This window comes from Sphaerodactylus townsendi, linkage group LG02, assembly GCF_021028975.2.
Source record: "Sphaerodactylus townsendi isolate TG3544 linkage group LG02, MPM_Stown_v2.3, whole genome shotgun sequence".
NCBI classification, from domain to species: domain Eukaryota; kingdom Metazoa; phylum Chordata; class Lepidosauria; order Squamata; family Sphaerodactylidae; genus Sphaerodactylus; species Sphaerodactylus townsendi.
The window spans coordinates 23,172,480-23,200,317 of record NC_059426.1 but is presented as its reverse complement, the minus strand read 5'-3'; the positions used below and the strand labels follow the sequence as shown (position 1 = coordinate 23,200,317).

The window sequence follows — 27,838 nt, the reverse complement described above, 5'->3', positions numbered from 1 at the left end:
ATCAAAGAAGCCAATGTAAGGTTATCTTATTCAACAATATTAAAAAGGAAAGAGACCAACAGGCTTTGATTAGAAGTTGCTAATACTCCTTCCAATTCTATTAACAGGTTTTTATTTAACTCTCAACAGCAAGAAGAGCCGCTGATATATATGCACGTCTTTTCTCCTGCACAGAAAGGAAAATAGTGTTAGTTTTATTATTTTACATCATATTTCAAACTTAGTATGTATTCCAGGTTATGAACACCTACAATTTAAAACTTAAGTGTTTACTTCCAAACTTTTAATGTTGAAATCTCTAGATTTTAAGAATATGCCAAATCCACACACACACACAAACAGATGTACATATACAAACTTCACTTGAAGTTAAATCTATGGAATGATAACAATAATTTCTTATTGCATTAAAAGAAAAAAATTGTATTTACCATATTTAAAATGTTCTTAATAAGCCATACTTGCAAAAAGATAAATTAGATCACTCATGAATTATTTTTTCCATCAAAGAATTTTCTGTTCATTAGTATTATACTGAGTATTGCTAGCTGTTTCAAAACATTGTCTATCTTCTCATATTACCTACAAGGATACAGGGTACCATCTGTCCTTACAAAGGATTTTATACATTAGATATCATGCTATTTATTTAATTCATTATCCACTTCCCATTGTATTTTGAAAGTCAATTTAATTACAAGGAATAAAGTTAATCTTTCCTGCCAAGTCCTTCTATCACTATAAAAGCAAAGCTCTTCATAAAGTAGGTTACACTTGTTAAGTTTGCTTCTCTTTTTAAGATCGCTTAGCATTTTAAAGAAAAGCCTTACTAAAAATAATACTACATGGCACTTAAAAATTATTATTATAAGCCAAGAGCTTGTCTAAATCAATTTTGGCACATCTGCCTGATGTAGAGCATAAATAGGATTAGAGCAGGATTTATCTGCTTGACGTTAATTGTACTCAGTTTCTGCACATGTTCACTTTTTTCAATACATTAAAGTATGCCTGAGAGACATTAATTTCTACCAGCATGTGATATGCACCTACTTAAGGTATACAATACTGTTATGCAACACAGCTCTAATAAAATGGTTTCTAATTAGAATTAAGCTTAACTAACACATAAAATTTTCATGGAAAATTCCTCTTCCCTTCAGCCTTGAAAACATAATGGGAAAGAATTCTTTATGCTTCCTAGTGTCTTATCATTCAGCTCCTTATGCAAATAGAAGAAAGAAACTGGCAAGGCAGCTACACACCCTTCAGCATACATCCTCCAAGCACTACTCGCCTGGATCCTTTAAGTTGTCTGCAGTTTAAAGGAGAGTGAAGTGGAATTTTGAAACTGGCTTAGCTTAGCCTCAGTCAGCATGGCTTTGCTAGGTCCTCACACTTAGCTCTCAGAAGTATTTGGGCAAAAAGAGTCTATGACAGATGGCTGCCACAAGCTGAGCTCCTGGGCATAGCTGTCTTCTGAGTCTTCTTGCCCACTGGCACCACAGAGCTCTGGGCAAGAAGAGAATCCACCAGGTGGCACCTGATTGTTTAAATTGTTTGGGGATTAGGGGGAAGGGATTGGCTTAGAGACCACTCCTCCTTCGGTGCATGTTCTCCAAGCCCAACTAACTCCCTCAATAGAACTGATTCCAGAATGGAAAAACACTGCAGTACAAATGTTTATTTGCACTGCATTGCTTTCAATGTCATGTGCATTCAGGTGGCCATTTCAGTGTGCATCCTGCTGAAAATAATGCTACATGGACAGATCACCTGAACTAGGTTATGCATTTGGATGTATACACCCACACAAACTGGGCAGAAACTACATAGAACTATAGATGTAAAATCACTTCATCATTTGGTTAAGCGACAATGATTTTGACTTGGTGGAGTTGCTCATCTATTCTTGATGCCCAGCAAGCAATATGAAGAGAGTCTCATTAATAAAAAATAAAAAACCTTTTCAGTTAGAATCCTGTTCATTAATGTATTGCTTTATACAAATTTATACTTATGAAGAATTTTGTTATGCATTTTAATATAATTTATCTTATCAAACAAAGACAAACTAAGAACACAGACAGTTCTGCCAATAGTTCTGCTCTTCTGGACCAAGTCCTGTGCATGCAAAAAGTTCCTACACAATGAATGAAGACCCACATCTATCACACTTAACATGCAGTGTTGGGTAACATGGTTGATGGGGTTTGGCAAACCCCATCAACCATGTTACCCAACACTGGGCAATTATGGCCCTCCAGATGTTTGTGGACTACAATTCCCATCAGCCCCTGCCAGCATGGCCAATTGGCTATTCTGGCAGGGGCTGATGGGAATTGTAGTCAACGAACATCTGGAGGGCCATAGTTGCCCACCCCTGGATTAGACAATGCTGGTTATCTCTTGTGAAAGAAGGGAATGATTCTCTCTGAAGATCATCTTTGACAGAGCTGATAGACTTTAGCAGGGGAGAATTTTTTCCAAAACTATTAACAATGCATACTGTCTGCCTTTCTATTCATCTCTGTACCCAGTTTGTGTCACAAAGAACACAACTGGCTGCTGCGATCATTCCAAGCAGCATACGTATATATCCATCAAAAGGTAACACAAATGAAACACAATTAGTATTAACTCACAGAATGCTCACAAGACCATGGGCTCAGTACAATCAGATTTTCATTCAATCTTGCTCAATCCCTTGTTCAATGTTACAGAACATTAAAAGGAAAACAGGTGGATTTTGAGGTCTATGGGCCTTTCCCCACTTACCTTAAGCCCCACGTTACTTGAGGAGAGTAGCGCGGGGTCCCCTGGCACTCCCAACAGGGGCGGCGACAGCGCAGCCGCCCCGATGCTGCCGCTGTCGCGCCCCCTCAGCGCGCGGCATCCCTGGCGCTCTTCTTAAGGGCGCCTTTTGATGACCCCACGCAGAGCGCGGGGTCGTGGGGATGCCTGGGCGCGTGCCAGGGATGCTGCGCGCTGAGAGCAGTGCGCAGCACAGGGGGGATTAACGAGAGTGGGGAAAGGCCCTATGACTCATGCATGTTCACTACACTGTATCTCTTTTGAGCTTATTACAGGCAGAACTATCCTGGGGCGGGGAAGGGCGATAGCTGCTGCCTCCAAACAGGCTCATTGAGCCACAGACAGCAGGCCAAGAATGGCACTGCCCCTTTCCAGCGTGTAGTAAAGAGCAGATGGATTCTAATCTGGAGAACAGGGTTTGATTCCCCACTCCTCCTCCTGAGCGGCAGAGGCTTATCTGGTGAACCAGATGTATTTCTGCACTCGTGCATTCCTGCTGGGGGACCTTGGGCTAATCACAGTTCTTCAGAATTCTCCCAGCCCCCCCCCCCCCCGACCTCACAAGATGTCTGCTGTGGGGAGAGGAAGGGAAAGGAGATTGCAAGCCACCTTTAGTCTCCTTACAGGAGAGAAAGGTGAGGTATAAATCCAAACTCTTATTTACCTTTGAAAGTGGCCTATGCAGCTAAATAGGCTGAACAACTGATCTTGCCAGGTGGCAAATGGGGGCATTCCCAGACTCAAAGAATTCAGGAAGTCAACCAGCTTTACCCCCAGGAATGCTCCCTTTGGTGCCGATATAGGCTCCTATGCCAGAACACTGGCACTGCAGCTGCAGCAGCACCCGGGCATCACGCTGAAAAAGACTCCCCAACCCCAATGTAAGTTCCTCTAAATTGGCATCAATACCCTTTATGCCAATGAAAGTGGCGTTTATGCCACCACAAGGGTCAAACTGCCACAAACTGCCTTCTGAGTAGTTTCGCTCTCCCCCCCCCCCCTTCAAACAGGACTGAACTGTAAATGACCCACATAAATTGTACCCATTTTGTTTGGGAAATACATGAGAGAATTTGAAAGTCCTCCTTCTGTAACATTAGCTCTGTGGTAGCGACTATTTGGTGATGCAGACATTAAGTGATGAGCATTTATCTACGCTAAAGTATTCATAACATTTTTAAAATCTTAAAATTATTTTTATTGATTGCTCTCATTAGGCTGTACATTAAAATGATATGCTCTATTTGGCTACAAGTACGTATCTATATTACTAATTTATCAGCATATCTATAAAGTGGTATTTTGTTGAGGCTTAAACAGTGTTTGTTTTTTAACAGAACCATTCTTCCTCACATAATAATTAATTTGAATACTTTATCCACTTGAAACTATTCACAGCTCATCGCATCATGAATAAATAATATTTGTATTATTTATAAAGTACCTTAATTACCTTTATAACATAACATGGAAATCAGCATTCTCACTGCAAGGCCGTGACAGGCAAACGGAGATTCAGTTTTGGTCACCTGCTGTCTTGTTTATTCTGTTATTGGTCTGATAGCTTCTCATACTTCTCTTCTTACCTCAGTAATCAGTTCTGTGTCTTGTTTTCCTACTTCATAATGTATTTTTCTGTTCAGTGGCTATTTCTCCTAGGCATATTTGTAATATAAATCTGTTTTTCTTTAAAGGTTTCTCATGGTCTTGTTCATTCCTAGGTTTTTCCTCCTGATTAGTGTATATATGTGCTATCATCCTTTACACAATCTGGTCAGATCTCCTATTGCCTCAGTGCTGCTCCACTCTAGATAAGAATCCTGTGCTTGGAATTCTGTGGGTCAGCTCATAGTTACAGACCCAAAGATTGGGCTTGCATGCTACCTCCCCCTATCCCATGCACTCCAATGTGATTAGTTACCTGCTCTTAAGCACGAATCCCAGCTTTCCATTACTTCAGAATCAAATCAGGATTGTAATGGTAAACCATGATTTACACTGGCAGGAAGCAATTAACTGGAGTGAATGAAATAGGAACAAGATGCACATGAGCCCAGGGCTGAGTCATACAATATTTATTTACATCTGATGGTGATTTCTGATACATTTGGTCCATAAGCTTCAGAGGGTTGGGCTTCTACGGCAGATAGGAAAGTATCTGTGCATTTACAGTAGTCTATAGTACTTAACAGCAGTATCATAATATAGATGACTAAATAGTTAAGGGACTTAAACACATGGATAGGTTAAATGTTTAATACATACAAATTTACCCTAATTACTAGAACTTTTACATATATCTTTTCTGCCTCGAAATGAGGTAGCTAATGGTTTATTTATTTCAGACAAATATAAAATTATATGGTTGTAAAACTTTTTTTTTTACATTGGTCAAAACAACCAGATACAAAAATGGCAGACAGTATAGAACTGTACACGGATGGACATGCAAGATGCTTCCCCTTCACTCAAGCTGCTAGTACACTCAGAAACACACACACATTGTGACAAGACACACATGCAACAAAACCAAGAAAACTGCATAAAGCTCCTTCTACTAAGGAGACTGAGAGATTTACATTGACAGCTGGGAATGCATGTATGCTTACAAGCTTTAAACTAGCCCTTTTACAAAAAGATGTGTTGTATACATTTACAGTATTTGACACATTTTATCAATACACATATACACATATATAATTTTTCACTAAAAACAACTTTCAGATTTTATATACTAGCGAGTGGACTAAACACCGAGGTTATTTGTGCCTCTGATGCGCTAGGTGCAATGCACATGTGCCTGGCATTCAAACCACAAAATAACTTCCAGTCAAACTGTGCACTCTTTCCCCCATGTTGTTTGGAGCCATGTGTTGCACTGCATGGTACTTGTAATCATGATAGCCACCTGTGAATCAGATTTGTCAATCAGGTCAGAAATAGTAAGTTGATGGATTGGAAATTTATTTATTTTTTTTAAAAAAACTGGTATTTTCAATAATAGTGAGACCTGTATAGAGGTGTTACACACACTGTTTTTTTATTTATTATTGTCAAACATAAAAGTAGATTGACATGGGTTTGCAAAATTCATATTTATACTTTTAATACATTTTAATTGCATGTGGTAAAAAGGAGAATTCATTTTACTGTGCATCATGTTTCATCCATATGTAAGTTATATTCTTTTCTTTATTTCTGTCTTCCTTCTACCAATTGTCTCTAAATAACAAAGTACATACACATTAAAGATTATACTCATCAGTTGGAAAGCCAGTATAGCAGAAAGGATACCATGTATACAGAACAGCAGTTCCTGTAAGAAACATGTGGTGACTGAAGCCCTCTGATTTTAAATGCTACCCCCCCCCCCTTCTTTTTGAGTTTGCATGGAAGAGTCAACATTGGTCATTCAATATCCATGGCCAACCGCATCGCCTACCCCAACTGGAATATATACAGAAGGTCCAGATGGCCAATTTACACATACTAGATAGAATTAAGAAATTGGTATGCAAATGAGGGAATCTTGGGGTTTCATTCAGACCCTTCCTGCCATTTGCAATGACTTCTGACAGCCAGTGATAGGCATGATGTTCACTTGCCTGCAGGAAAAAATCCCAGATTCTAAATTCTTCTCTTCAAATAGGACTCGTTAAGGTTAACACCGAAGAGTTGGCTTGCCGGGTTTGAAAAGTAGTTGCAATTATACATTTCAGTAGGCTTTTCTTGGCCATTTTTGTCATGCAGAACATGTATAGATCCAAGCAGCCTTTCCTCAGATGAAAAAGGGAGAAAGGAGTCTCCTTGAACCACACAAAAGTTTATGTTAGAGATCATGAACCCTACATGGAAACAAGCCATGTGAAATTATAGTAATAATAAGGGGAACTGGCTTAGCTTGAGTAAAGAGTTTGTGGTATCCTATCATTGAAATGTTATTTTAACTCTTATTCCCAGACTTAGGTAGGAGACTAAGCAGAAGTAAAGAAGGTTGTTTTAAAATAGTCACAATGACCTTTGCAAGATGCAAGATGTTCTCCTTAGCTCAGAGAAGCAGGACCATTCAGTTAAGTATCCAATGGTCATTCTCCCACTGAGCAGAGGACATTTTGTGGGACCTCCCACAGCAGTGTCACAAAGAATGGGTGGGTCACCATTAGTTAGACTGATATACATGCTGTAAAACTCTTTAGCGAAAGATTGCGTCCAAAGAGCTGAGTCAATTTTATAGTGCTTGATAAAGGTAAAGATTGAAGACCAAATGGCTGCTTTGCAAATTGCTTCACTAGAAGCATTTCTGTTCCAAGCAGCATTGGTAGCTGCACATTGAATGTGCTGTGATTCTGACTGGAATTTCAAGGTTTTGAGATCGAGATGCTTCCACATTGCATGACTTTAAACATTTTATAATAGTATTGCTGGAATATGCATATATCTGGATGTACATATAGGGCACTAAATTCAGACACCCAATGTATTGATGCATTTGCTATCAGAAAAATCATTTTTAATCTTAGGAATTTCATTGTAACCAAAGGTAAGGCTCAAAGGATTGCTTGGTGAGTGCACTGAAAACTGCACAATATCCACATAGGAAACATATGTGCTGTCAGTAAATCCATCACATTGGCTTCTCTAAGGAACATAAGCACATGTGGATGTTGAGTAAGAGGCCAACCATCTAGCCATGGGACAACTGTGGCCAGTGCTGCAATTTGCCTCCTGATTGCGGCTGGTCAGATGCCCATCTGGAGACGCTCTTGAAGGAACACCAAGATAGTAGGAACGTCCAGGAGAAGAGGAATCAATTTCTTCCATTTACACCAACACATGTAGGCCTCCCACATCACGCCATAACTCCTGATGGCAGACTTTCTCCAGAGGCTAAGATAGTATTGATGACCACCTCACTCAAGCCTTCTCTGATCAAGGGCCTCCTGTTAACCTCCACATGGTCAAATTCAATCTGAAAGGATTCAGATGAAATATTGGCCCTTGCTGCAACATGTCTCTGCTCAACAGTAAGCATACAGGAGGTAGTGTTAACATCTGGAACAGGGTGGAGAACCATGATCGTAATTGCCAATAAGGCACTATCACTATCACTTCAACTTTCTCTCCGCCCCCCCCCCCCGCCCATATTTGTGTAACAGCCCAGGAAGGACTAGCATGGGAGGAAAGGCAAGTAGTATCTTCAGTGGTCAAGGTGATGCCAGGGCATCTGTGGCTATGGCCAGTGCATGGTCATATCATGGGTAGTATCACTGGGTAGTAATAGTGTGGCCATTCGCAGGGGATGAGCAAGGGTTTATACTGGGGTGGCCTAATTATTGAGTTATCCATGTGAGGAGGTATTTCTTCAGACTCCATACCACTTCTTGTATGTCTCTGCAAAAACGCCAATCTGCTTGTGTGTTGTTGGTGCCCTATATGTGCTTTGCACATATGGAGAGGAGGTTCCTCTCTGCCATGGTGAGCACTTTGATGCCCATCGTATATAGCATTAAGAACCAAGATCTCCCTTGATGATTCAGGTGGGCTTGTTGACAATATTGTCAGTTCTCAATAGTCCGTGGGAAGGTTGCTTGGTGAACTGAATGCTATCAGGAATTTCCAACCAGGTAATGGGTAGGAAGGGCTCCCTGATGGACCATTGTCCCTGGATTGGTAAACCCTCTAGCACAGGGGTAGGGAACCTGCGGCTCTCCAGATGTTCAGGAACTGCAATTCCCATCAGCCTCTGTCAGCATGGCCAATTGGCCATGCTGGTAGGGGCTGATGGGAATTGTAGTTCCTGAACATCTGGAGAGCCACAGGTTCCCTACCCCTGCTCTAGCATCACTTTCCAGCCGGATAGACTGGTATCCGTAAATATCTCATAGGTGGTCGTCATCCAGTAGGACTAGCCATGTAGCACATTCAAGGATTTGGTTCACCAGGGCAAGTCGAGTTTCACCTGAGTCGGAACTGGTAGGGAAAGATTGTGCCTCTGGCTGATCTCTTCCTGGTAAGGCAGTAGTTGCTGGAACGGCCTCCAAAGAAGTCTCCCCCACTGGATGGCATCTATGTTAGATAATAAAAGACCCAAGAAAGATGAGAGAGTCATGAGTGGGGAGGATTTTAATTTATGACTGCCAGCATGTGGTCCTTGATTTTCTTACCTTTGTCTGCTATCAAGGAGCGATAACCACTCCGAGGTGTTCTAATCTTTGGACTGGTTGAAAGGACTCTTTTTGACATTAACCAGAAATCCATGCTGTTGAAAACAAAGCAAACCGTCTGAGTATCCTTCTGAGATTGCTGAAAGGACTGTGATCTCACAAGGAGATCATTTAGATAAGAATGTTTCCTCCACTGAGTTTCACCACCAGGTTTACTAACCAGGTTTAGAGAAGACCCTCAAGGTGAAAAAGAGTCCAAATGAGAGAGCCCTGACTTGGTAGTGGGACTCGTCCTGTGCTTTAAGACAATGCAGATATGGATGTGGGCCTCAATTAAATCTTTCATTTGACCGGAGAGACTCAACTATTGTTCTCAAGGTCTCCATGCAAAGGTGCTGCAGTTTTACAAGTCAATGGAGAAACTTTAGAATAGCCCTCCAATTCCCATTTTTCTTGGGCACTGTATGGAATATAGAGGGCACTCCACTGCCTTTTTCAAAATCTGGCACAGACTCTGCTGCCTGAATGTCCAGTGAACAAGGGACTGGATCTTTTTTCCTCTTTGGATTTGTTGTATCAGTTTACCCTGTCCTTCCTGGGGATAAACTTCCTTTTAAATTGACCCCTTCAAAACTGAGATCTTTTACTATTCCAGCTGCCTTCACTCTGCTTTTGCTCAACCCTTGGAAGCATGTGACTGGAACGAAAGGAAGAGTTTGTGACCGGACGTCAAATTTGGTGTCTTAAGATTCCAAGAAGGGGCCTTGACTTTATACTTCCACCAGAATGTTCTTCAGGAATTCCCCAAACAATTTGTCTCCCTGAAAGGGATATGTTGAACCAGTGGTTTTTGAATGGTAATCGGTGAGCCATGCCCTGAGTCAAAGCCTGTGTCAAGTGGCTGCAGCTGAAGCCAGTGCCCAGGATCAAAAGGAGAGGACATCTAAGGTATATCTGCAGTGAATGCTGAGGCTTTGCATGGCCTATTTGCCTCTCCATGAAGTTGATGATTTCCTTCAGGAAGTAGCTGAGGCATCTTACATGACTCTCCTCTCTAAGCCATCTCTGATATGGCCTTTGCCACAGTAGGCCCGGAGACTGTAGCACTGTCACCTGCTTATCCACAAGTGGCACTTCAAGACAGCTATTGGCACATGCAGTTAAGTCATATAGTTATTTAACAAAGCTACGAAAATTGTCTATTTGAAATGGGCCTTTTTCCCATTCAGATTTCAATTGCCTCACAAAAAACTGGGGAAGAGGGGGACTTCCTTCTCTTACCCAGTGTTGGGAAAAAATTATTTGTGCCTTACACAAGTGGACTTTGTGTCTGGTGTGGGCATTTTCCCCTTCCTCCTGGGAACTCTCCAATTCAAGGCTGCTAAGGTCTTAGTAAAGAGGTACTAGACATCCTTACCTTAAGGAATCATTCAACCCATTCTGGGACCTGTACCTTCCCCCATCCTCCTACTCCTCAAGAGAAAAAATTACCCTCCTCTCCAGAATCTGAGTCACTATCTGAGCTTCTAGACCCCTGACTATAGGGTTAGTCAGGTGTCTAAGAGGCTGCTTTCTTTCAGGCTGCTTTAGTTGGCTGCAATTTTATTCCCCATCCCACGATTCCTTCATGACCATAGGCATGGAGGTCCAGCTCTGATCTCTGGAGAGCAGATCCAGAATGCCTTGTTGCATCAAGGATAAGACCAGCTCCTCTAAAATATTTCTTTCAAGGGAGTAAAGGTCTGGTGGCAGAGAGTAGGGATCGGGTGGTTACAGTACTCCTTATCGTTTGTTAGGAATTACTCCTGAGGAGGACTTGGGGCTGTGGTCCAATGCTCCAGGGAGAGAACACTCTAAGGAGGGAACCCCACCATTGCTGTAGCCCGCAACAGTTTCAGGCTTGATTTGGTCTTTAGAAGAATCCATTTTTATTGTGTGAGAGGTTTTGGTGTACTTTTCTACCGGCTCTCCTGCCTGAACAGTTTTGCCACCTGTGGATTTGACCGTGATAGTAACAGCCCAGGACAATGTGATTCTCAGATCTGGATCTGTCTTGGCCTGCAAGTCGTCCTCATCATCTCATCTCTCGAACCCTTACAAGCTGATAAAATAAGGAGTGCTTGACTCTTGTTCTTCTTGCCTGAAGGGGGGAGAAGGCTCAGCCATTATAGCAGTTGCAAGTTGTCCCCGGAAAGGAATGTGTCGTCTTTGGAGCCCTGCATACTCAGACATTCAGTCAGAGTGCCTTATGAGATTATTAAATAAAGAACTCTTGATTCTTACTCTTCTTGCCCAGCTTGGTGGGGGGGGGCGCACGTGGGGGAGAGAAGGGAATCAATGAGAATAGAAACAGAAAGTAGGAGTGTGATAGAGATTAAAGGGATTGAGATCAGTAATAACACAATAAAAATGCAAACACAGCAAACTAACTATAGAGTAAAACAAGAGAGCAAATAGACGATAGAATTTAATTAAAGTCGCAAAAAAACGACCTAAGAGCTGCTCTCCCCTGGCTAGGCAGGAAGAGAACGGAGGAAACCAGGAAGTGATCACAACCAGGAAGGGGGGGAAAAGTTAATTTCCTGTCTTCCTGACTGGATAACAAGAAACACCCACAAGAAGTCCTCTGCTCAGTGGGAGAATTGTCTCTACATATGCAAACTCAGATTTCCTCTGTGGTTAACAGTGCTTTCTTCACAGGATGCTGCCCCAGCTGCAGACCTTCCTTACAAGGCAAGACTTTGTTACTGATATTGAGATCTGCTATTATCCAACTTAGATTACTACATGTAGAAATTTCACATGAAGCAGACTGCAGCAGCAAAGATTTCTGATTGAAATTACGAAGAATTTATTCTGCCGTTTTAAAAAGAAAAACATTGACTGTCAATTCATGTTCTGCTCAATTCAAATTGTTGGCTCTTATATTTAAAATGCTAAACATATGGAGCTTTGATTTATAAGCCCCCCTCAAGTTCTGGAATAAACAGTCAGTGGCAACTACAGACAGGCTTTTTTTATATAGTGCTGCCTCCACTGTGGAATGTTTTTCCAGAGCATTCTGTCTAGCACCCAGCCTTTTAAAGTCATACATACCAGGTAGAAAGCTTTCTGACTAAGCATTCTGTTAATACATTAGATTTATTTATTTATGTTTACTGTTCAACTATTTATTAACTCCTATTCCTGAATTTTTGCTGTATTTTGTATTGCTGTTACATACTACTTCTACTAACTTTTCTTGACTCTTGCTGTTTTCTACAATGTATTGTGATATCTGTAAACTACAATGTATTTTGAATGTGTAAACTACACTGACCATACTTTTTAGAGAATGTGGCGAACTGACCTTTTAATTGAACAGAATAGACTTAACACTTTCATTTTTATTTTTTCAAAAATATTTATATAACTACATTACAATCAATTATTTATTGCTGATACCAGGAATTATATCATCTATTTAAAAATTTTGTTTTTCTAAGAATTACTCCGTTTCCAGGATACACACTACTATGCAAAGAAAAACATCTGTTGCTTCAGAGACTGAAAGGTTTGCCAAAGTAAACATATTTTCATATATACCTCATTGATGAGTATAAAATATACAAGAAAGATATGTTGTTGTGGGTCAAATAAAATGAGATTGTCAACCTACTGCAGATATGTCTCCCTTAAAACAAAACATGAATTGTTCATTTATTTGTGTTCTAATACTCAGCAATGCAGCAGTACTTCAACACATGGATATATTTGAAAAGGCTATTTAAATAAACTTTGTATTTTAAGCAACACAAAACAAAATACATGCATAATCAAATATGTTTATTTCAACTTTCCAATAAGCATTTACTAATCTGTACTCGTACATCAAATTTCAAATCAACCACAATTCTGAAGTGTATTCAGCATCCTATATTAGCAACTGTGGCCATGATCCTAAAAAACAGGAGAGATAAAAATAAATGATTTTTTAAAAATTGATTAAAAAAATTAAATAGGATTTTAAAATTTAAATTGATTTTTTAAAAATAAAATGCTTTTAGCTGAAAACTACCTAGTTTTGTGTTTAAGATACATTACACTCCAAAAGGTATTCATCATAAAACAAAGATTAGTTTTTAAATTATGTAGCATGAGACTGTATTCATGCCAGGTTTAAAATTTTTGATATCCATTCACAATGTGGTTTCTGTAAGATTATACGGGGCAATTTTCACAAATATTTCACAAAAATTTTCACAGATATTTTCACATATGTTTGGTTTTATTTACAGTTCTCAAACTGAATTCATGTAGGCAGAGATAAACGTGCCTCCTCTTCACAGTAAAAATGTTATTTAAAAAAACAGAGTTGAGAAAAAGACCTTAATCCCATTGTTCCTTTGCAATCTATGTATACAGAACCAACCCCTTATTGCTGAAGTGCTAAATTTCAAGAAGTTTAATGAACAGAAGATTGTTTGGAATGGAATAGATCTGCACAAAGAGCTAAGTATGAGGAAGAAGGGGCAAGCAGTAAAAATGAATGTGAAAATTTTCAAACAGAATACTCCATAAGTCTTGGGATCTCTGTGTGTTTGTTGGAGGTTTATCATTGTCAGAGGTTTATCATTTTATCCTCTACCCGGAGCAGAAAATCTATAATGTCAGCAGGCCATAAAAGATATCCAGAGTGAGAATATTTTGATGAAGTTCTTCTACCTATGGATAAGGCTAGTATGCATGTAAAACACAAAGAAATGAAGATAATTCACCTCACAATAATTTCATAATTATCTATCAATGTATTTCTAATAGTATAACCAAGTAATTTCTGAAATAACTGTAAAACTAATCAAAAAAAGTTTATCCTAAAAATAAAACCTTCATCTAGTGGTAAATATTAAGATTATATCAGCAAGAATTAAACTTTATGGAGAAAACTGTGACTTAAATCAAGTCTTACTGACTAATAATTTAAATCATAAATCTACCCGACTGAAAACCATTGAGCAGTTCGGCAGATAACAAAAAGATTGACAGCATAGTGCTTTAGATCATTAGCAAGCAGCAACTAACATGGAGGATGGAGGGATTGTGTCAAGCAATATTGATTTGCTGCCAGAAGTTGCCAGATGTTGGCAGTTAGTGCCATACGAGTTTAGGCATATTATGAGTTACAACTCCTTCATGAACTGACATGTGTGAAGCCAAATTCTGAAATCTGTTCTACTCATAATGTCACCATACTAATGAATGTAGGGTTCCTTTTACTCTGGACTTTTTCCCTTTAGCACTGCAGAGACATTGCTTTTCTTCAGTCAACTGGAAACATAACTAGAACAGTAATTATGCACATTTGACATAGCACTATCTTCCAATAAAAATCCAACAGTTCCCATCCCCAAGGCAACATCCAGTTTATATGTTTACACAAAAGTATACTTATGCAGTAACTGTTGTCCTGTAGCTGTATCCTTACACCTTTTAAAAACTGGCTTGATCCTCCTTTTCTACAACTTCAATTAGTTGCCTCCTATTTGTTCCTAAAGACACAGGATCCCTAAATCAGCCTGTAACTACTCAATTCCTGCTCCCTTGAGATGAGAAGAACTTTAATTATTGGTTTACTATTTACAGCCAGAGAAGATCTTTAAATTATTATTACAACAGCTGCATAATTGCAATCATAAAAGAAAGTTAATCGTTTTTTCTGGCTGTGAACAGTTAAGAGTAAATCAGAAATTAAAGCCCTCCCCCATTATAAAAGTGGAGTTCTTCATAGTCTTCCCACTCAATGCCACCTTATTATTCATATCATATGCACCTAAAACTACTCTGATGTTATCAAACTTTTATCTTTGATTGCATTAAAGTATTTCATTAAATTAGCAAAATCTGTCTGAGTGAATGCAACACTAGGGTGAAGTCCAAGCCAACTACAACTGATAACAGCTCTGCCTTTTATATTTATATGCTACATGGGAGACAAGGGAGAGAGAAGTAGAGTCAGGTTTCGTAATGTGCCATGGGCACATTATTGCTATAATACGTGATTCCATTGTAAGTAGGGTTGCCAAAATGTCTTGAGAAAAATGTCCTCACCTTCTAACAGCATGAGTCAGAAAGGATTTGATAGCACTTAACTTACACAAATAAAGCCTCTATCAGTGGTGGCGAACCTTTGGTGCCAAAGGTTCGCCACCACGGGAATAGGGCATCTTTTCTTCAGATAGTTGCCAGCCTTAATCATCAGGCATCCTGGAGAATCTATGGTTGCTAAGTGTACTACTATTGTATAATTCCAGATGACAGGAAGAAAGAAAGTCCCCACTCTGCCACAGGATTAGTGGCAATAGGAACAAGCTCTCAGAGGGGGACTGAGGAACAGGCATTCAAATGTCATCACATTTCCTGTGATCCAACTGGCTTCGCAACTAGATCTGAATGCCAAACTCAGCTTACAAAGAAATTTTCCCATTCAAAAAAATGGCAACAGTTTGCAGAGCACTGTTCTCAAATGAGGAGTTTACCCATCACTACAAGAACTGAGGTAACAATACTGGTTTGTTATGGTGAAGCTGAACATGTAGTTCAATTTCACCATAACATGTAGTTCAACAAATCAAGAAAGACTCTCAGAGAACTTTTCTGTAGTCCGCACAAATCTGTCGGAGTCCTCATACATTCAGTTTTTGAAATTTCCAGGAAAAGAATGACGACATCTGGTACAGAATTCAATGACTGGACCAGAGAATGGAGACAACTCAGAAGCTATATACAGGAATGGACAAGGATTCTAATGACTGGGTCCATTCCTACATCCTGTAAACTTCCCTCAGGACAGATAACAAATCCCACATTGTTTACAGATGTTTCTTATGGGGAAGATTCAGATAACAGCACAAATCTAGCAAGTATTGTCAGAGTGAAAACAACTCCACGTGCAAGATGTAATAAGTATTTATGCATGCGAGTACATACAGATGTAAGCAATCTGTAAACTGACACGTGGATTCCCAATATCTTTTATATCAGCAGATCAGTCATGCAGAATGTAACTATTGTATACAGTGCAGAACTGAATATATCGACTAATTCTTGAAAGTTAAAATATTTTAAACATTTCTATTGTATATAACTCTACAAATTGCACAAATGGGTCTAATATGTGGACATAACAGTTTATGACAAGACACAACAAAATTGAAATGTTAACAGTTGATTAATGGCAAATCAGAACCCACTTATGCACCTATTCTTAACCAACAAGATCTTTCCATCCTATTGTATACAGATGATATGGCATTTTTATTCCATTATCACTTAGTCCTTGAATGCCTTGTACTTTGTGAAGATCAAGAGATAGATAACCTCATTGTTAGAGAACAATGAATTTATAAGCCAATATCAAAAGTTTTCTTCTGCAAGATAAGTATACGAATATTACTAAATCTATGGTCTTTAAATAATTGAGCATAAAATAAAAACATTAGAACTTTTATAATTTAAGAGAGCTTAGAAGGAGAAAAAGAAAATTCATTTTTTAAAACTAGTCTGCTTAGGCTAAAGACTACAGCCAATAAGCCATATAATTAAAAGAAGGATTAATGCCAAATATACAAGTTTTTAAAAGAGTTCAAAATACTAAAACCTTTGCCAAGTTGCAGCTGTAATTAACAAAAAGTTAAAAGGAGACAGCAGATACCACCACAAAAAGTAACAGATGTGCTGAGTTCATCTGGACAAAAACATAAACATATGTGAAAGAAATTCAATACTATCATAAAATCAGTTGGTGTCTAAAATAATAGCAGACCCGTATGGCAGAACAGTTAAATATGTATCAAATGCACAACACAGTATGTTCCAACAGAATGTCCCGATAAGAAGACATAAGTGGCAGATAATAATATCCGAATTTCTCTCATGAGAAGAGGATACATCAAGATTTTAACAATCTGATAAACATGCAAATACATATTGCTTGACATTCACAACAATTCTGATTTGTAGGCATTCTTTAAACATTAAGATACACTATTAACAATAATAAAATGGGCAGATTCCCCTGAAAGGCACCATAGAAATTTTCTAAAAGAATACATTCAGGAGGGAAAAAAACAGAAGAACAAGGTAAAGAAAACAGACAATCATTACTTCTCTAAAATCATTTCCCATCTCAGTATTTCTGATAGAACGCCTCTAGATAATAAGTAAACACAGACCAGCCATGACAAAATAAAGTATATCAAAATGTATGTTTTAAAATGTAGACACACTTACAATTGTCTAATTTCATCTCACCATTTTGCAGCAAAAAAATCAATATTACAGCTTAAGTCAATTTGTGAGAGTAATAGATGTTTATGCTGATTTGCTTTTGGTCCCTCCAGGGAAAAAAGTAAATACTTAAAGTAAAAAAAAATATTTCAGGCCATTTCACATTCATTGGAGTCATATCCATTCCTATCTCCCTGACAAGCGAATTTACATTATCTAAGGTTCAGATTTTTCAAGTGTATTTAATGTGTGTGAGGTGTATAGCTAAACTCAAAACATGTGAAGCATGGCTAAAAGCTAAGCAAAGTCAGTGAAAAGGGATTTACTAACCAAAGTAATGTCAGTTCATGACATCTGCCAATATCCAATTTGCATGCAACTAGGTAAGAACAAGAGAGCTCAAGAGAGCATAGCATGATCTGGACACAGAGTTAAACTTTCATGTTCCAGGGCAGGGGTAGGGAACCTGCGGCTCTCCAGATGTTCAGGAACTACAATTCCCATCAGCCCCTACCAGCATGGCCAATTGGCCATGCTGACAGAGGCTGATGGGAATTGTAGTTCCTGAACATCTGGAGAAACCGCCAAAGAGGATTCTACCCCTGTTCAAAGGAAATGAACTGCACCAAAACATTGAGGAGGGCACTAGGAGCAGACCCTGGACATTGTACAGCCCTTGAGACCCCACATCTCGACCGCGCGGATGACCCTGACTGGCCCTCGATATGACAGACCTGGCCCTGGCCTTAAAGAGGGACCCTGTTTAGGAATCACACTGCTCATTCTTCCAGCTAACCCCTCCCCCTTCATCACTACCCTCACTTGCCTTGCCACTGTGCCGGAAAGGGCTCTTTCTGAGAAGAGCCACTCCCTCGTACTTGCGCAGATGGCTTTCTGAAGCGTTCCCCACTCCTTTGAAAGCCCCACAGAAGCCAGTTACCTTGGTTGCCAGCTTCTGCGGGGCTTTCAAAATCGCCTCGCCCCCCCCCCCCCCCGCCCATGCTGGGGAAGCTGAGGCATGAAGAGTCCCGCCAGAAGCCGCGCAAACAGCAAGGGACAACTGGCTTCTTGGGGCATCTTTCAAAAGCTCAGTCGATAAAAAAAAAAGTAGGTTAAGGGACTTAAAGTCTCCCCACTTGCTTGGATTGGCTCTGAGGGGACAATCTATGCAGGTAGGTTAAGCTCTGTGATTCTTTGTACTTCAAACAGTGTTGTATGCAGAACTGGTGCCAGTGATTCCAAGTTGATCATATTGCACCTGTCTGTCACTTATCAGCCCCTATTATGCAGAATTGAGTTCAGCCTTTTGGCCCGGCCCTCCACAATATTTTCTGTTTCTTATATGTCATTATGGAAAAATAAGTACCCAATTCTCCTGCAGTAATCTAGAGGGCACAGAGCCATCCCAAACTTCATATTTCACATTTGCTTGCAGCTAAGCAGAAAACAAGATTTACAGGCCAGCCTATTAACCATTATCTAAAACACCTGGAAAACCAAAAAGTGGGGGAGAAAAGAATACTACCATGGCCTGGTTCTGCTCTTTGGTTTGGTTAAGTACAACTGCAAATGAAATATTTGCTCATTAGCTCATCCACCACACTGTAAGAAAACTATTTTTCTTCTATCTCACCTACCTGCCAACTCAGTAGAGCCCTACACATACTGAAACAGAGAGCTGAATGAAGAAGACTTCAAGATCACTATGGCCTGCTTCAGACATCTGTAAACCACTCCAAGTGGAATGGTATAAACATAAGAGAAGAAAAGTCTGCAATAACAGCCAACAGTTCCCCACACTATTTCTCATTGCTTCTCATCACAGCCAAATCATACATCCACATCTATACCTTTTTCAGTAAAAAGACGACAATGCGTGCTCTGGCAGAACCAGATGTGCATGCCTCCACATGTCAAAGAGGACCAGATTCTCTTTTAGGGCGTGAAAATTGACAGCTTCATTATCCACTGCAACGTTATTATCCATTATCCATTGCAATGTTAAACATAGCCTGCCATTTTGTAGGCTCTGTGCTGCCTCAAGTAACAAAATGGTGGGCGCAACTGTTTTTAAAAGCGGAATGTGCTGGGTTGATAGTGTGGCCATGGAGCACTAAAAAAGCGGCTCTTTATCAAAGAGCTGCAGCTTTAATGTTTCAGCTTATATTGGGGGGGTTTGATCAAGCCCAGTTACTTAAAGACAATTCTCGTGCTCTTAAAGAGACAATAAGAAGAGAGGGCAAGTACTAGGACCCCAGGGGAGCCTTCCTCCACAAAAAAGGTCCAGGAAGACGAGATGTATTGATTTCCAAATCCTCTGTCATCTTTTTGCTGAAAAAGAAAGGTTTTGTACTGAATGCAAAACAAAAGGGTATTCAGTGAATATCAAAGACTCAGTACTCAGTGAGTCCAAAACAGATGAACCACTGATCCTGTTACTGAATATTCTCTTGGGGAGATGTCTACCTACAAATGAACTCTGAATGTTATGATTTCATACTGCATTTTTCTTTCAATTCTAAATTCATCAAGTTAATGTAATTATATATTTCTGGGGTTCCACCCTCTTACAGGCAACTCTAAAAGTTTCTTATCAGATAGACTATGTTTATTAATATCAATTACTGACCAGGGTGGACTAATTATTCAATTCAGGTTTTACCCTTTCTGTGTGTTTTTAATGACGCACTCGGAGCACTTGTCTTGCCAGCCTCCCGTACACTTCTAAAAATCCAACTTGCTTCCCCATAAAGGTACATTAAATTGGAGTGCATGTATGTGATTGATTTTGAAGACACTGTTTACCTTTACGCAACCCTGTAAAAACTCACACTTGTAACTTCTGGTTTACATTTGTACTAGAAGCCAAATTCTTACAGTATCTTGGGGTAAAACAATTCTCACAAAACCAGAATTGGTTCATGGGACAGAAGTCACTGTGTTTCTAAACAGTACTCAAACATTCAGACCTTGAAAACACACTGTGACCTGAAGAATAATGTTTCATTTGCAGATTCTTTTGTATCCTGTATTAACTCCAAATATTATGGTTTTGTACAATGCTATAATGCTTTTTGAACCTAAGAAATTAGAAACAACTCTCATAAATTTTAAAGGAGAACATCACAAAACATCTAAAACAAAACATTTTAAAAAATCATCTTGGTGTATTCTATTCACAGGACTTGTCTGTAGTAATCTAAATATTCTCCAGGTTATCAAGAAGGGTCATCAGGTTGTCACGAAGGGGAGTATCTCTCCAAAACATTTAAAAATGGATCACTTAATCTGTGTTTTCTTAATAAATTCACAGTGTAATTTTTATTCTAAAATGTTAAAATTGGCTTGGAGAAAAAAAGTACTTCAATGGCAAAATACATAGATTTCTGGAGTTGTTTTATACACAAGTTGCTTCTTTTGTTTACAGAAGGCAAATTGCAAGAAGTAATTAGAAGTACTTTGGTAACATAATTTACTACACGATACTGTTTCAAGAAGACAGAGTTGCACAGACATATCTCTGGGCATTCCGGAAACAAAAGTACAACCAGGATGGGAAACTCCCCAGCAGTAGGACCAGGCTGGATAGAAGGGAAATTTTGCATAATAATTCCAGATGAGGTAGCCACATCAGTCTATTGCAGCACAAATAAACAGGAACCTTGTATCTAAAAATTAATTAATTTCTATTCCAGTGCAAGTTTTTGCAGATGAGTCTACTTCTTCATATGTTGGGAGTCTTGTGGCATCTTAAAGACTAGCTCACATGTTTGATTTCAGATGCCAATTCTCTTGCTAGGTTTTCCAGCACAGCATTTCGTTCAAATCATCAGCCAACACATCTAATCCTTTTAAGTTACTAAAACTTTTCTTCTCTATGGAGACTAACTCTTCTGTTACACTGCTCTACTTGAATAGGAGGAAGAGGAAGACTTAATAGGGTGTTAGAAAAATAAATAAAGTGTTTCCAACATCAAAACCAAAGGCTTAACATCATATCCAGGATGTAAACAACAGCCCATAGGAACATAAACAAACATATTTATCTCTTCTTTTTTCATAACCAGCTTGATGAAGAATTCCAACAAACCTGAAAGCTCATGCAGTTAGCCCTGTAAACAACTTACTGTGCCCATACATAACATGCATCTGTGACTTAAAGTACAATCCTGTGCAAAGTTACTCCAGTCTAAGCCCACTGAAATGAATGGGCTGACACTAGAGTAACTCTCTTTAGGACTGCACTGTTAACATGTGGTATTTATTTGTGACTTTTTAACCGTTTACAACTGTTCCCCAAGAGAGAAAAACAGCTAACAAATGCTTTAAATAATTAAAACTAAAATACATCCACACGTAGGCAAGTTTGCATTGAGCATGCGTTACAAACAACAGGTGAAGAGCCAAATGCACAATTAAACTTCACATAAGTCCAGATACTGGCCTCCAATTTTATTTGAAAAGCAAAGGACCATTTGGCATTCTCAAACTGATGGACGTGCAGAATGCATGCATGCTCGCTACACAAAGGCTGTGTGGGGACGGTTATAATAAAAGGCGTTATACTTCCTTACCGTGTTATTTCGGTGGTCGATAGAAAGCATGACTTTTTGTGGTTGTTTGAGGTAGAATAATAATTGGGGGGGGGATGAGAAAGCATGACTTTTTGTGCTGATCTGAGGCTGAATAATAATTGGGGGGATGAGAAAGCATGACTTTTTGTGGTTGTTTGAGGCTGAATAAGAAAGCATTGCTTTTTGTGGTTGTCTGAGGGTAATTGGGGAGGGGGAATGTGCAAGCCACCCTTGAAGGGGTTGCAACTCGACACGCGCTCTAAGGCCCGCCCAACTGCATCCCCCCTCCCCACTCACCTGTGGGGCTCTCGGGCTCAATCGGGGTCCAGCTGAGCCTCTTGGCGCTCAGCACCACGTCGCAACTCCTCTTGCCGATCCGGAAGATCCCTCGCAGGAGAGGCTGCGCACCTTCGCACCCTGCCGTCACCTCCTCTTTCTCGAACCCCCGGGGGACCCCCTCCTGAGTGGGGTACTCCGCATACCTCAGCTGCACCGCTGCAGACGAGGAGGAGGAGGAGCGAGAGGAGGCGTCGCTTTCCCTCCGCCCCTCGCCCCGTCCCGCCCCGCAAGGATCCCCCCGGCTCTCGGCCCACGCTATTCTCCTGGGGCGATGCATTGGGACTGTTTTCCTCGCCCTCCCCTCACACGAAGTAGAGTGAAAAGTGACCCGGCGCGTCCCAGCTGCTACCAAGGCAGCGAGCGACTCTCCTCCGCCTTCATCCCGGGCCGGGTGAAGCGACTGGGGGAGGGGAAAGGTCAGCCGCTTGCACAAAGCGCGCGCCAGCTTTCGCCTCTGAGCTATTAGGCGCCCTCGCGCGCGCCGCCGCCCTCCTCTTTTTCGGCCGTTAACGCCTCCCTCGGCGAGGTCACGCGACCAGCCACGCGCTCTGCCCCGGGCGAAACTTTCTTGTGGGCCGGTCTGAGTAAAAAGGCGGGAAAATGAAGCCCGCGATTGGTTGTGCTTGAATGCCTCTGTTCCCCTCATGGGCCAGGGCGGGCGGCTTCCATCGAAAGGTATCCGACCAATATCAGTATGAATAGTAACATGTAATAAAACCCAGACATTAAGAACAAGTTACTATCAACAGATGGCTTCTAAAAGAGTCCAACAAATAATTTAGTATTGTCCAAGGCTTTCACCCCTGGAATCACTAGGGCATAGTAGGTGTCAAACTCACGCCCCTCCAGATGTTATGGACTACAGTTCTCATCATCCCCTGCCAGGTGATATTTCGAAAGGTTAGCCCTGATGGAAAAAGAAGGGACACCTCTTCTGAAAATCTCTCTCTGTCCCCCTCCTGCTCCCTTCGCAGATGGTTGGAGGGAAGGCCCGTAATAGATGAGGGTTTGGTACAAACTTGGGTTTCAACCTAGCTTTTGGGGCCAAGTGTTTCTTTCCTCTCAGCTTCACCTAACTCTTGGAGTTGATATGAGGATAAAATGGAGGTAGCCATGTACGCTACCTGTGGGGTGCCCAATATTTCTTTGCCAAATATCAAGCCAACAGAAGAGAGTTTTAAGTCACTTTATTTGCAAAGAAAAGGGAGCCTTTCCCGCATGGGCAGACTGCCAAAACAGTATATCCACAGCAGGTTTATTCCCTTCTCCTGAATTCGCCACACCCTCTCTGTTCCCCCATTGGCCAAGTGTACTTAGAGTCACACAACACAAGTCTTTATTGGCATATAAAACAGGACAAAATTTTAAAACAAAACAAGGTTAAGAAATGCAGTTAAAACTACTAATTTCCAGTATAAAATTTACAACAGTTTCACAAAAGAGCACCCAGTTTAAAATTTACACCCAGTTTCACAAAAGAGCACCCAGCCTCCAGTTTATCAGAGCTGTTCAGGAGATTGGTTTTCTTATAACACTCATGCCACTGAGAACATTGCAAGAAAATGGAATTCATGTATTTCATGCATTATCTTATTATTATTTAGGGCATAGAAACAAAGAATGGTCAAGTGTTTCCAACCATGGTCATATCCCGCATGAACAAACTCTTTTTAGAGCGTTCCATATTCTTAAATCTTCCCTCCAGCAGAGCTGATGGCAGCATTACATCCCTGCAGTAGCCAAGTGCCTCTCCTCTGGGTGGGATTAATTAGCGAGGCAGATACTGCTGCCATAGTGCCTTCATGGGATTATCAGTCAAATGTAGTCAGGAGAACAGAGTTGTCTCTGGCGGCAAAGGTCAAATTATGAAAATCAAGATCCAAGAGCCTATTCTTAACTAGTCTGGAAGGCTTCCACCTTTGGCAGGCATAAGGGGTGGGACTTTGGCAAGGGAAACCAATAGCTTCAACCTTTCTAAAGATCAAAATTATACCATTCTTGAAATAAAAGAGTGATCTTGATAACAGAGAGGGAATCTAAATGCTATTGGATCCCACTAGAAAATGTATATGCAGCCAATATTTTATAAGTACCATATCCAGTACCAAGGTTTCTAGGAGTTGTTTGGCTCCATCTCTATGCTAGCGCAGCATAAGGCACACATCTAGGGGAGCCCCATTGGTTCCCCAAAGGAATTTGGAATGTAATAGAATTAAATGGGATTTATTTATTGTGCGAAATCCAAAATGGGGGGGGGAACCCTTACCCAGTAACAAGGAGTTTCCAATCCTAGCCTCAAAGGAAACCTTTTTAAAAGCCCGCTTAGGAATGTATTGATTGCCTTTACTGGATTGCCTTAGAGTCACAACTTTCCAGTTCACCTATTTACATGTTCCTCCTTAATATGTGGCCCCTTCACAAATTCTTCCTGTATGTTCATTATAATACAGTTTGTCATCAGAGAAGTTAAGCATGTTCAATGGGTACAATCTGATACAAGCCTTTCCTTCAGCCTAGTCATCCAGCAATCTTATCTTGTCCTGCCACAAGCATCCTCCCTTATGACTCATCTGCTCATTCCTAGTAGAAAACACATTTCTCGTTTATCACACCTTGAGCTCATCAAAGGCTCTGATAACCATAATGATTGGGGAAAGCGATGTTTGTATGTAGGAAAAATAGTTGCTAAACAACAGGATACTACAAGCAACTAGCCCGTGTTTAAAATGATTTATTTGTATTTGTTCAATAGTCTCAGAGCCTAACCTATCTCAGGGTTACCAAGGCACAGAGGACAATTTTATACGCCTATGCTGCTCTCACAGATACCAATTCTGATACAACATATAATGTTGCTAGGTTCTGTTCAGCAGCACCTGAAATAGGAGGCTCCGTGCCATAAAATAAGCTTAGATTTGAAAGTTATAGTTACAGAACTTCATCTGTTAATTTCATTGTCCCCTTTTTTTTAGCTTTAAGCCTTTTGCTTTCTTTTAATTGTGTATACTATATTTACCTTGTGCTGGTTTATACTGGTCTATGACCATAATAAAGATTCTGATTCTCTCTGAGGAGAAAATGTTAAAGGGAGAGTAATGTATGCTATGCAGAACTGGATGGAAGTGTCAGGAAACATAGCAGGCAGAAAACAAAGACTTATTGTGCTGATAAATAAAAGTGTTCCTTCAGGAGTAATCTTGGCTGCTGATTTATGCACAACCACTTCCTTGAATTTCCCTTTTAATATAAATAGCCATTTACTTATAATGGTTGGAACACTTGGGTGCTGTGTGGTTTCCGGGCTGTATGGCCGTGTTCTAGCAGCTGCTAGAGTACAACCGCTGGCTATGTACAGCCCAATACAACTTTCTTCAAGTGATTCCGGCCGTGAAAGCCTTCGACAATAGGTTGGCACACTGTTTGGCTGTGTTGCTCAATGAAGGAGTAGACTAGCTCTTGTCTTTGCAGTGTTCTGGCTAGGGCAAGGCAGTCTTGAAATTACCAACAAGAACTTAATTTTTGTTATAAAAACAGTTTATAGTCATCATCATAATCTACTGAGCCCTCCTGGGATAGGGCGGTATAAAAGCCCAAAGAATTGAATTGAATTAAATAAATACATACATACATACATACATACATACATACATACATACATACATACATACATACATACTATTTGATCTCACGTCCTCCAGGAACTGGAGATGGTATGCACTGTTTTCCATCCACTTTAGTGGTTATAAAAATAGTAGGAACACAAGAGCTGATATCGTCAAAATTAACAACAGCAGACTAAAAAGACAATACAAAATCAAAAGGAATCATAACATTCTCTGGAGGGGAGAGACCTAATCAGACCATCCTGTGCTTGTTGCTGAAAAGGTTGTAAAGAATATGCCTGGCAAATTTCCTTTTGAAAGGAATCCTGCTTTTGTAATTCTGATACCTTTTCTCCAGTAGCCATTACCTTAGTTCAGAAGATAAAGCCAATGGTAGAGGCCTCAGAATTATTGATAGGGCAATGTAGGTACAATCAGATGAGGTATTTAAACAGCACTTTGAACTGTGTCTAGGAACACATTTGATTGCAGTGAAGTTCTTAGAGGATAGGTGTAATATGGTCATTACAGTGTCTGTATGTAAAGTGCTGTCAAGTCATAGCTGACTTAAGATGACCCCATAAGGTTTTCAAGGCAAGAGATGTTCAGAGGTGTTTTGCCATCACCCGTCTCTATGTGGACTGGGAGGGTTCTGAGAGAACTGTGACTGATCTAAGGTCACCCAGCAGGCTTCATGTGGAAGAGCAGGGACTCAAACCCGGTTCTCAAGATTCGAGTCCACTGCTCTTTACCTCTCTACCGCACTGGCTGTCTGGTCATTACAGTAGCCTCCAGTTAATAAGCTTGTTAGTGTATTCTGAATCAAAGGTCATCATCAAGTCCAATGTTACTGCAGCATGAATAACTGTCAGAAGGTTGTGGATTTCCAGGAGAAGATACAGCTGGTATAATTACTGGGGTTGTAAAAGTCACACCAGACTATATATGCTAGCTACTGGATTGAAGAGGATTTCCAAGATACAAATTTGACATTTAAGGGTGAATACTGCTCCATCTGCAGCAGTTTGAGTACCATATCCAAAGTCTGCTAAATCACTCATCAAGAGAACCTATGTTTTGGCTCCCTTTAAAGATAAGAGTTTTGGGGCTGAAATGGTTCAGTCATTGAATCTGTAACTGGGTACGTGTTGCCACCTGGCACCTAAGGCTCAGAAGAGTATGCAACAAATAAATAACAGTAGGAAGGATTTCCATAAACAAAATTCCTAATTCCTATTAAATATTGCTCATCTAGAAGACTGCAGTTGGAAAATAAATGCTGAACAAACAGAGATCCACATGGCATCCCATCCCCCTAGCTCTCCCTTTCCCCCCTTCTCTTCACCCGTTCCTCTTTCTTTCTCCCACCACCCTTTCTCTATCAATCTTCCTTCCCCCCCTCCTCCACTTTCTCCCCTCACCACTTCCAAGTAAATCCTTCCTCTCCTTCTCCCCAATACCATATCTGGTTGTTGTTTTTCCTTGCCCCCTCTTTCTCCCCTCATGCCTTCTATGTAAATATTCCCCCTCTCTTTCTCCTCCCACACCTTCGTGGCCAATCTTCCATCACTCCTTCTATGCAAACCTCCTCCTCTATGTAAATATTTCCCCTTTCTCTCTGACCACTTCTCCGGCAATGTGCCCCTCTCTCTTTTTCTCCCTACTATGCCAGTCCATTCCCCCGCCCCCCAACTTGAGCCATGACATCAGTGGCAGGGTTGCCAGGAACCACCACCTTGGCAGCAGGGCCCCCAGAAGATTCCATGGCAGCAGCAGCAGCAGGGCCCCTGGGTGAGCTGCAGCAGTAGCCTGGTCATCAGGAGCCACAATCACAGTGAAGATCCAAAAAACTGCCTGGATGCTGACATCCTATGGAAAGTTATTGGTTTGCGGGGCGGGGGGGGGGGCATTTAAACCCTTCCAATGTATTATTTTTAAGTGTTCAGATTTTCTTTTCAAACGGGGGGGGGGGGGGTTCCCCAAGTTTGCAGAACTGTCTCTCTTTGCCCAATCTGAACCCATTTCAGAAATTGGGTACATTTGACTTTTAGAATATAAGATCACATATACTTTTGGATTA

At 40.5% G+C, this 27,838-nt stretch overlaps 1 protein-coding gene across 1 annotated transcript in view; it reads right to left on the bottom strand.

Annotated features, from left to right (window-relative positions):
* Positions 1–22,677, bottom strand: part of CERKL (ceramide kinase like) — a 71,524-nt gene extending 48,847 nt beyond the window's left edge. Inside the window, exon 1 of the mRNA XM_048484018.1 lies at positions 22,115–22,677. Coding sequence (XP_048339975.1) covers positions 22,115–22,433 — 319 coding nt within the window. The 5' untranslated portion in view covers positions 22,434–22,677. The remainder of the gene's footprint in view (positions 1–22,114) is intronic.
* Positions 22,678–27,838: the final 5,161 nt, after the last annotated feature.